The following is an 11,507-nucleotide window of genomic DNA, read 5'->3' as shown; positions in this document are numbered from 1 at the left end:
CGCCGCGGCCGGCGCGCGCGCGGACGCGTCCCCCGCCCCCACCTCGCGGATCTTCCGCGGTTCGGCCCCGCCCCTTCCCGAAGCCCGCCTCCGGGTCGGCCCGCCCGCCCGCTCGCGCGCACCCGACGCCCCGCCTCCGCGCGTGCTCAATAACTGTCCCCGGAGCCGGCCTGCAAGCTTCCCCCGCCCCTGAGCTGTTTAAATATGCTAATGAGAGGGCAGGGACTAGCCAATAGAACGGCGAGGCGATGTATCACGTGGCTCGGGGACGTGTCAGGGGCGGAGCCTCCGCAGCCCCTGCCCGAGTTAAAACCGGAGTGTGAGAGAGAAAAGCGCTTCAGTAGCGAGAGGGGCTGAGAAAGTGGTGACACTGCCGGGGTGCGGAGGGAGTCCCTGAAACTTCTCCCAACAGCCCCAGGGCCAATCTCCCCTCAGCCCACTCCCCTCTTCGCCAGCTCCCAGGTCCCCACTCCCTGTACTGGGGGTGGGGTGGGGAGCCAGGCCCGTCTCCCGCTGGGACACACACAGGGGCCGGGAGCGGGGACGGGACCCCCGAGGCGGGGGGGACGGACCGACAGACAGACGGCTGGGCGCCCGCCCCAGCGGGCAGGCAGGCAGGAGGAGGCGGAGGCGGGGGTACGACGGGGAGGACTGGGTCTGGGGAGTTTCCTCTCAACTATCGGGGGAGAAACTCCCCGCAGCCGGAGGAAAGACCCAGACGGTGTTTTCCTCCCGGGGGCCGCGCACCCCCGCCCCGCGTAGCGGCGGTCGCCGCCACCGGCGCCTCCACCTCTACCATCTCCTCTTTCTCCACCACCTCGGGCCCCGGTGTCCCCGGCCAGCACTATGCCCATCTTACTGTTCCTGATAGACACGTCTGCCTCTATGAACCAGCGCAGCCATCTGGGCACCACCTACCTGGACACGGCCAAAGGCGCGGTAGAGACCTTCATGAAGGTACCGACTGACCGAGTCCGGGCGGCGACCCCGGCCCGGCGGCCCGCGGGCGGCAGGGTGGGGGAGGGCGGCCAGGGCGGGGGTGTCGGGGACCTGACTGCGGGAGCTGCCGGGCTCGGGGACCCCCTCCCCCACCGCGCGGGCGGGCGGGCGGGCGCTGCGAGCCGGGCTCGGCCGGGGCCCGGGTTCCGGCCCCGGGCGGTGTGTGGGGAGCGATCTGTGTGTTGGGGGCGGCGTGGAGGGGTGGCCGCTGCGTGTGCGGTACTGTGGGGGCGGCGGGGCCGCTGGGCGCCCCTTCTCCGCCTCGTAACCTCGCCTCTGTGCTTCCCTCTCGCCCGCCCTGTTCCTCTTCCCGTCCCGCAGCTCCGTGCCCGGGACCCTGCCAGCAGAGGAGACAGGTATATGCTGGTCACTTTCGAAGAGCCGCCCTATGCTATCAAGGTAACAGCCCTCGCCCTCCCCCTTTCCTCTCTTCCCTTCCCTGTTCCTTCCTCGCTCGCCCTCCCCGCCCCCCCATTCACCCTTCATTATGCTCCCCTCCCCCACCCGCTGCGCTCCCAGCCGCTGAGGTCTCTTCCCTGCGGGCTCCCACCCCCTCCCCCGCTCGGCAGCGTCCTAGCGCGGCGCGGAGTCGCGGGGCCACCGCCGTCCCCTCCCGGCCCGGCCCGGCCCGGCGGCTGCGGCGGCAGCGGCGGCGCTGCGATCAACATGGCCGACATTTCCCCTCCGCGGCGTGAGCGGCAGCAATGAACTGTGGGGGATATTTATTCAAGTTAGCCGGAGTGACAGCCGGGCCCGGCCGCGCACAGCCCCGGTTTGCATTAAAGGGGAATCGGCCCGGCCGGCACGGGAGCCAAATACGGGGCTGCCAGGATTGGTCTTGTCAAATTCGTCCTAAGAGGGCCGGTGGGACAGCTGCAGGTTAACTTCCTAAGTCTGGCTCCCGTCTGCTTCCACTAGTACGTTCACATACCCACATTTTGGGTATTAGATTAGATAGTAAATTTGTCAGTGAAGTTATAAAGTATTAAGGTTGTTAACTACCAAAACCTAGAGAGAAAGCAGGTTTATTCCTGGGCCACCTTTGGAGGAGAGTTTCCTCAGCAGTGGTACAGTATTAACACGTTAACCAAGCCAAACCAACCAAAAGTGAAGCTGCTACTTGGTGACTGTCAGATTATAACGGCTGTGTGTACATGGCTTTAAAAAATGAAAAAAAAAAAAAAAAAATCTTACATTTTTCTTTTCAGGCTGGATGGAAAGAAAACCATGCAACGTTTATGAATGAACTGAAAAACCTTCAGGCTGAAGGACTTACGACTCTTGGCCAATCCCTAAGGACAGCTTTTGATTTATTAAATTTAAATAGATTAGTAACTGGCATAGACAACTATGGGCAGGTAGGTTGAATAATAAGGTGGCAAAATAGTTGATTTTTCATTTTGTGGAAAAACAGTCCAATCCAAAAACTACATAACGTGAAATGCACGTATAAAACATTCCAGATTAAAATAGAATATGCACATTGTTCAAAGGCAAAACTCTTACCCTACTATATATATTTTACATCCCTCATTTTTTCCCCTTTTAAAATACATTTGTATTCAGGATTAGAATCTGAATCTTTTGCTAAAAATTTGACATACATTGATTTTAATCCCTTGAAAGTTCACTAAAGACCTAAAAGGGAAAGCGTCCTATCTCACCACACTCAAGTTGTGTGTGCAACTATTGTAGTGACTTACAGACACTAGTTAGTGGTCTTCATTTCTATATTAGTAAAGACGTTAGAGGAAATTAATTTGTTTGTTGCATCAGGGTTTAATGTGATCATGCTGTATAACTATTCTGAAAGGTAAGAAGATTTTCACTGGAATACAGTCACTGGCTGAGAACATTAAGTTTTCTCCTTTTGAAGCATACACAGTTAACTATTGCAGGAAGAATTCTGAATTAAATTTCAGGCCTAGAGTTTTAATTTAAACTCCAAACCCTTTGCAAAAAAGACTGCTGGAAAATATGAAAGAACCCTCCGTTTCTTAACCCCCACAGGTCCTTTTATTTCACTTACTTTCATCTATTTGAGGGTGAGAGGAGCTTTAAATCAACAACAATTCACTAAGGAATAATGCAAGGTGGTCTATTGTAACATTTTATGATATCTTTGCCCTGGAAATAAGAGATACTGAACAACATATAATGTTACATGTAACAAAGGAATATTATTTCCAAGGAGCTCAATTCTTACGTTGTAGTGAAAAGCACTATTCCTGTAATTATATATTGGATATATGTTGTGTTCTTTTCCCAAGTCCCACAGTCCCTAGTTTTGTGAGTTTCATACATTTCAGGGAAATTCTTTCTGTGACTACAACGTTTATTTGCTTCCTATTGAAGGAAATGAACTTGTTTCTGTTTTAGGAAATTTTAAGCTCCTTAGGGATAACTTCAGTGCTTAAGTATCTTTGGAAATAGCTGAATTTAGTCCTAGAACATTTAAAGTATACATTGAAATTCAGAGTGAGCTTACCAAATTGAACTTCCATCGTTTAATTAGGTAAATATGTACTTTCTTACTACATTAATACTTTTATGTTTTTTCCATCTCTGCTGCTTTTATTTTTGCAACTTTTAGTAATTTAGGTATATTTGCAGTGAACTTTTTGGTTTCTTTCTGTAAAATAGTAGTAGATTTCTTTCTCTTTTATATTTCTTTGTGATATGTAGCGCAACACAGTCTTATTGCTTAAAGTTTTCATCCTTACCTCTTTGAGTTCAAAGAGATATTTAAAACTTGCCATTATTTGGTTACCTTGATTTGGTTGTCATGTTGTTAGTGTTATGGCAGAACTATTAGTTTCCTCTTTTTCTGCATCACATTTCATAAGTGGTCAAGGCATTTGGACACATTCACCTCCTACTACCTAGCACAAATACTTCTTAGATTGCTTCCTTCGAAAAACTGCTTGTCATGGAGAGGCTGAGGACATTCGTAATTTAAACCTGTATTTTCCTTTTCCCAGTTGATGTCTGCCCCCAGAGAATACTTTAGTTCTTGTCTGTAAGGCTTATAAAAACTTTGAGGGAAAGGTGGTCCTGTGCTGTTACCACTTTGAACAAGAGAAAAACCTGGAGATTGGGATGTTTTTGCATGTTAGGATTTATTCAACAACAGGGAGAGTTGATGCTTCTCACTTATTTTGATGAATCAGCAAAGATTGCAAGGCATAATATTATTGCTTATGTCTTGAATTGGCACATTAAAAATGACACTAGCCTTAAAATAAGCCACTGTTTTCAAATGAAAATGATAATTTGAGTAAAGAGTATTTAATTGGAAGAAAACGTTCTTCCAGAAGATTTTTTTCATCATAAAACTTATCTGATTTAAACATTTCACGTTTTCTGTTCACAAAAAGGATAAATGATTAGGAATTTTGGATGTCTCAAATATTTAATACTAAATATTGTTCATGTGTTTTCTTCTTTGTAAAAGTACTTTGTATCTGCCTGTTTTCTGTGGAATACTTTTATTTTGTAACTTCAATGTTTTTACATAAGTATTTCCCCTTTCCTGCTCTATACTAGGATCTGTGGCGTTCACAGTACTACTTGTATGTAATGTTAGTAGTTGAAGGAAATGAGAAAAGATTAGGTGGAAGATAGAACATATATATTTTATAGAATATCTAAAAACTTTAATATTGAGTTACTTTCTTAAATGTCTATGGGTTAATATATATATGTTTGTATATTTATATAGATATCCACCATTCTGCCACATATATACACATATATGATTTTTCATAACTAATTACAAGACTATTAAACCTATATTGCATTTGTTAACTTAGTTAACATACCTACAGATAAAACATCTTTGAATTATTAGCTAGGATGCTGTCAGAATTTGCAGGGCATTAGTAAGGTTAAAGTAGCTGAGAAAAAAGAATGGTTCTTAGTGAATGTTTTCCTCAAGCACTTTGGATATCCTACTAAAAAATTCCATGCCTATAGATGTTCTTATAAATATTTAATTTTGATAATCAGTACCATTTACTGATATTTCTACAGTAATGGAACAATGTGTAGCCTTTAGTCAATCTTTTCCTTTATAGCAGTACTTTATTAAATTGCGTATAATTGCAGATAAATTTGATACATAATTTTTTCACATGTGTTCAACAGAGTTTCAAATAACGCTGATCCTTTGAGAGCTGCTGAAAGTCTGAACCAGCCTTAATATCTGAAATTAGGAAATGTATAAAATGTGAGAGATCTGATTAAAGTTTTATACGTAGATGAGTTAATTTTCATATTGTTACAGGTCATCCTGTTTTCCATCAATATATATATGTATATTTTTTGAGACAGAGTTTCTCTCTTGTTGCCGAGAATGGAGTACAATGGCGTGATCTCGGCTCACCGCAGCCTCCTCCTCCCGGGTTCAAGCCATTCTCGTGCTTCACCCTCCTTGAGCAGCTGAGATTACAGGCTTGAGCCACCATGTCTGGTTAATTTTGAATTTTTAGTGGAGACTGGGTTTCTGGTCAGGCTGGTCTTGAACTCCTGAACTCAGGTGATCCGCCTGCCTTGGCCTCCCAGAGTGCTAGGATTACAGGCGTGAGCCACAGTGCGCAGTCCAGTATTTTCAACATTGTCTTTTTTTCAGTAAATTAGGTTAGTTAAGATTAGCCAATAAATCTTACTCTGACTTGCAAGTCCATTTTTGTTACTGACCTGACTCCACACCCCCGCTACCTGAAGTATACTAGTACTAATTAAATTGTTTCAGGAGTTAGAATGGCACCTTTCCTACTCTATGGCCTTGGTGAAGACAATCCTTGACAGATATCGTAAAAGGAGATAAAATATGTGCTTAATTTTTTCAGGAGTTTCTGTGGTGAATGTTTACCTCATTGAAAAATGGTGACTTTCAGACAATGTCAAATTTAATGATTCTCGGGGAAAAGAATTTTAAAGAATTTTATTTTTGAGCATAAAGGTCTACTTTGTAAACTTAGGAGATAATACAGTTATAGTTCTAATAGTACTTTTTTTTCTTTACCTAAATAGTACCCATTTAATAGATGGTGTGAAATACAGGCTTTGAAGGCTGGCAGGTGAAGTAGTGAGAACTCCATTTCCATTTAGGTGTTTGGTTTCTCTTAGATTATCAACAAATATATGAATAAGAGTTTGATATTTATTAAGCTATAGACATCTTTTCAAATGAAAGTCAGTTAATTACTATACCTGAAATACTGCTGTGTTGAATATAAACTGGAAACACAATGATGAATGGTATTTTGTAAATTTTTAAATTCCTTTAATTAAAATTTTTTTTTAAAATTGTGGTAAGAAACACCTGACAAAATTTACCATCTTAACCATTTTTAAGTGTGGAGTTCAGTAGTGTTAAGTATATTCATATTGCTGTGCAACCAATATCCAGAACTTTTTTATCTTGCAAAATTGAAACTCTGTGTCGAGTAACTCCCAGTCCCTGGAAACCTCTATTCTAATTTCTGTTTTTATGAATTTGTCTACTCTGGATATCACAGTTAAGTGAAATCATACAGTATTTGCCTTTTAGACAGGCTCATTTCACTTATCATAATGTTCTCAACATTCATTTATGTTTTAGCATGTCAGGATTTTCATCCTTTTTAAGGCTGAATAATACTCTATTGTATGTACCACGTTTTGCTTGTCCACATATCCCTTGATAGTCACTTGGGTTGCTTCCACTTCTTGGCTGTTGTGAATAATACTGCAATGAACATGTGTGTGTAAATAACTTTTTTGAGATCCTGCTTCTAGTTCTTTTGGATATATACCCTGAAATGAAATTACTGGATCATATTGTAATTCTATTCTAAATTTTTTGAGGAAGTACCATACCGTTTTTTATAGCAGTTGTACCATTTTACATTCCTACCAACAGTGCACAAGGGTTACACTTTCTATATATCTTCACTAACACAATTTTCTATTTTTCTTTGACATTAGCCATCTTAATGGGTGTGAGGTTGTATCTCACTGTGGTTTTTATTTACATTTCCCTAATTATTTATGTTAAGCATCAACATACGCTTGTTGGCCATTTGTACACCGTCTTTGAAGACAAGTCCTTTGCCCATTTTAAAATTGTTTTTTGTTGTTGAGTTTTAGGATTTCTTTATATTTTCTGGATATTAATCCCGTATCAGATATATGATTTGCAAATATTTTCTCCCATTATGTAGTTTGCTTTTTCACTCTGTTGTTTCTTCAATACACAAAGTTTTAAATTTTTATATGATCCAATTTATGTATTTTTACTTTTATTGCCTGTACCTTTGGTGTCTTCCACAAAATCATTGCTAAATCCAATGTCACTGAAGCTTTTCTCCTGTGTTTTAAGAATTTTATAGCTTTAGATCTTCTGTTTAGGTCTTTAATCTATTTTGAATTAATTTTTGTATATGGTATAAGGTAAGGGTCCAACTTCATTCTTTTGCATGTAGATATCCGGTCCCCTCCACCATATGTTGAAGAGGCTGCCCTTTCCCCGTTGAATGGTCTCTGCAAATCCCTGAACTTTTGAACCTCAATAATTATTGTTGGTGGAGAGGGCACTCTCCTGTCAAACTTGCTTAAATGTTTTTTCCCCATCTTTATTGTGTAAAAGAAGAGCAATGGCTGGAAATGTGAAAATTGGAATCCCAATCTTGGCCTTGCGATTGAATTATTATGTAACATTGAGCATTCACATTACTATTTTGAGCCTCTGCTGCTTCTTATTCCAAGTTGGCAATAATGAAGCCATTGTACCTTTAATATAGAATTGATGAGAGATTTAAATGGGATGATATATTTAAAATGTACTTTAAAAATTAGGATGTGCTCACTAGACAAAAGCATCCTTTTCCCCCAAAAGATTAGTATATTTACCTCATTTTCTTTTTTTTTCAGCTTTAAATTTGAAATTAAAATTATAAAAATCTTTAAAGCTGATTATTACTTGCTTTAAAAATCTGTTAGTATCATGAAGTGTATATTTTGACTTGAGCTTTGTATTATATCCCAGAAAAGCAGCTGTGAAAGAAAAGTAATATAACTTGGCCAAAGTTGTCTCAGTGGCATTTAATAAGCATAGGATGGTGTTTTTAAAGAAGTGTTAAATGAAAACAATTTAAATGATTTAGCAGATAAGTCAGAAAGTTATTCTTTTGCAAGAATACTTATGTGAAAAAAGCACATGCTTTAGGATTCTTTCAAATAGGGAGCTCCCCCTAGTGCGTTTTAGATGAGATTTACACAAGTTTGATTTGCAGGGAACCTTTTAGGAGCACATCTGTTGGGTAAATCAAGGGATGTTTTAATAAGATTTAACTGAGCTCAAAGTAGTACAAAATGAATATGATTTATTTCCTATAGAGTATTAATTTAATGGTGCTATAATTTAAATGGAAAGGAATATCCCCAAACCCAGATTTTATTTTCTTTCAAAATATTTGCTACAATATTTCTTCAGAATTTTATACTCTAAATCTGTTTTGTAAAAGAAAAAAATTCTCCTGTCATGAACAAAAAAAAAAAAAAAAAAAAAAAAGAAAAATGAACTATCCTAAGGACGTTACTGCCACCTTTTTTTTTTTTAGGTGGCGTTTCACTCTTGTTGCCCAGGCTGGACTGCAATGGCGTAATCTTGGCTCGCTGCAACCTCTGCCTCCCAGGTTCAAGCAATTCTCCTGCGTCAACCTCATGAGTAGCTGGGATCACAGGCTCCCACCACCACCCCCAGCTAATTTTTATGTATTTTTAGCAGAGACGGGGTTTCGCCATGTTGGCCAAGCTGGTCTCAAACTCCTGACCTCAGGTGATCCGCCCACCTCGGCTTCCCAAAGGGCTGGGATTTACAGGCATGAGCCAGTGCGCCCGGCCATTATTGCATTCTTAATTAGAAATTGTTTGAAACAAATCTTAAATGCAAAAGTCAAAAATAGGCTGGGTGCCATGGTTCACGCCTGTAATCCCAGCACTTTGGGAGGCTAAGGCAGATGGATCACTTGAGGTCAGGAGTTTGAGACCAGCCTAGACAATGTGGTGAAACCCTGTCTCTACTGGGGAAAAAAAAAAAATATTAGCTGGGTGTGGTGGCATGTGTTCGTAGTCCTAGCTACTCAGGACTTTCCCAGTTGGAGAATCACTTGAACCCCGGAGGTGGAGATTGCAGTGAGCTGAGATGGTGTCACTGCACTCCAGCTTGGGCAATAGGCTGTCTCAAAACAAAAAAACAAACAAAAAACCAAATAATAGATTCTACTTCTCCTTTAAAGAGCGTTTTACTTTCTTTAGATATAGGAGAATGTCGATAATTATGTATTAAATTATATACAGCTGGAAATTAAAAGATCAGGAACAAATCTAATATTTGACAGAATTGAACTTATGTATTTTGAATTAAGATCATTTGTGGTCAAAATTAGTTAAAAGGATTATTTAGTCTTGTTTAGTCATGTTCATGTCAAATTTCTCCAAAGAGATTATATAATATTTTATAATTTGAAATGTTTCTCAAATATATAAATGTTTCTCAAATATTTGATTTTTGGCTATGATAACCTTGACTCAGATTTATACTCTACAATTAGTCTTGGTGGACTTTTCTTGTTTTTTGGGGCTTTTTAATTTAAAAAATTCTTAGATACAAAGTCCCTCTCTGTTACCTAGGCTGGTCTTGAACTCCTGGGCTTAAGCAGTCTTCCCACCATAGCCTTTGGAGGAGCTGGGACTGCAGGCTCTTGCCATTGTACTCAGCTTAAAAAAGTAATTCCCTCATATAAACTTTATATTTGTTTAGTCTTACTATTAGTCTATAAAAGTTTGCCATGGTTGCCAGACTTTAAACAAAATACTAATTTTTGAAAGAATTTTGTTTTGGTTTGTATTTTCTGATCTTTCTCTAACATTTTTACTGAGATGTAATTTAAATACACAAATCTGAAGTGTGAAGCTTAGTGAATTTTAAAATATACACTCTTAAAAAAATTGAACATTTGCATCTACTGACAAGTTTTAATTACTGTCAGTAGTTTTATTATGATTATTTTCATAGGGCTTTACAATGGAAATTATTTTAGAAGTTTACTCAATTTTTCTCATTTTGTTGGTAAAGAAAAGGCCTAGAAAGGTTAAGAGACTTAATTTCTACACATTTATGAAATATTTTAAAAAATTGTAATTGGTGATAGAACAGTTATGCAGATTTTATTAAGGATTTGTATATTATTTAATAACATTTTATTTAAATGTATAACCAGTGGATCTGATTTGCTTTCTTCAGTTTTGTCTATAGTTCTATAATGCAGTATGATTTCTTTCAGTTCTTGTTTGAAAGTTACACTTCTCATTTTGTCTCTGTTACATTTAGTCTTTCTTGTAACATTCTATCTAAATACTATTTGTTACAAAATTAACTTTAGTTGGATTCCTTCCTCCCTTTGTTTGGCAGAAAGTAAATGAATTTAGGGCAGCCGTCCCCAGCCTTTTTGGCACCAGGCTGGTTTTGTGAAAGACAGTTTTTCGATGGATTGGTAGAGGTGGTTGGGATGGTTTCAGATGAAACTTTTCCACCTCAGGTCATCAGGCATTAGAGTCTCATAGGAGCGCATAACCTAGACCCCTTGCATGCACAGTTCACAGTAGGGTTTGTGCTTCTATAAGAATCTAATGCTGCTGCTGATCTAACAGGAGGCGGAGCCCAAACGGTAATGCTCACTTGCCCACTGCTCACCTGCTGTGCTGCCCATTCCTAATAGGGTCCGGGGGTTGGGGACCCCGATATAGGGAATAAACTAGGGAAGACTTCTTAGTGGCATCTGAAGAATAAAAGTTTACTGAGAACCCAGAACCATTTGCAGGTTAGGAGACAATGCAGAGTGAAGATCATGATCAATGGCCAGATGCGGTGGCTCATGCCTAGTAATCCCAGCACTTTGGGAGGTTGAGGCAGGTGGATCACCTGAGGTCAGATGTTCGAGACCAGCCTGGCCAACGTGGTAAAACACTGTCTCTACTAAAAATACAAAAATTAGCCAGGCATGGTGGCGGGTGCCTGTAATCCCAGCTACAGGCACCCTCAGGAAGCTGAGGCAGGAGAATCGCTTGAACCCAGGAGGCGAAGGTTGCAGTGAGCTGAGATTGTACCATTGCACTCCAGCCTGGGCGACAAGAACGAAACTCCATCTCAAAAAAAAAAAAATTCCTGGTCAGAAACATAGGAGGGGCTGTCCCTGTGGCTCACACCTGTAATCTCAGCACTTTGGGAGGTTGAAGAGGGAGGATCACTAGAGGCCAAGAGTTCAAGTCCAGCCCATCTCTACCCAAAACACAAAAATTAGCCAGGCATGGTGGTGCATTCCTGCAATCCCAGCTACTCAGGTGGCTGAGGCAGGAGAGTCGCTTGAACCTAGGAGGTGGAGGTTGCTGTGAGCCAAGATTGTGCCACTGCACTCCAGCCTGGGTGACAGAGTGAGACTCTGTCTCAAAAATAATAAAAATAA

The 11,507-nt window shown here is 41.0% G+C and overlaps 1 protein-coding gene across 4 annotated transcripts in view; it reads left to right on the top strand.

Annotated features, from left to right (window-relative positions):
* Window positions 1–36: 36 nt before the first annotated feature.
* The window catches only part of INTS6 (integrator complex subunit 6), an 89,024-nt gene continuing 77,553 nt past the window's right edge, over window positions 37–11,507 (top strand). For 2 of the 4 annotated variants that reach the window (XM_003913900.4, XM_009191951.3), the window contains exons 1-3: window positions 37–957; window positions 1,321–1,398; window positions 2,208–2,357. In XM_003913900.4, the coding sequence (XP_003913949.1) occupies window positions 847–957; window positions 1,321–1,398; window positions 2,208–2,357 (339 nt within the window). In that variant the 5' untranslated portion in view covers window positions 37–846. Of the gene's footprint in view, window positions 958–1,320; window positions 1,399–2,207; window positions 2,358–11,507 lie in introns of those variants that run through there. The other 2 variants (XM_017951255.2, XM_017951256.1) reach the window with 2 other exon arrangements.

Source organism: Papio anubis, chromosome 15 (assembly GCF_008728515.1).
Source record: "Papio anubis isolate 15944 chromosome 15, Panubis1.0, whole genome shotgun sequence".
In the NCBI taxonomy this organism is placed as follows: domain Eukaryota; kingdom Metazoa; phylum Chordata; class Mammalia; order Primates; family Cercopithecidae; genus Papio; species Papio anubis.
The sequence above is the reverse complement of the archived record's forward strand: the minus strand, read 5'-3'. Positions and strand labels throughout refer to the sequence as shown.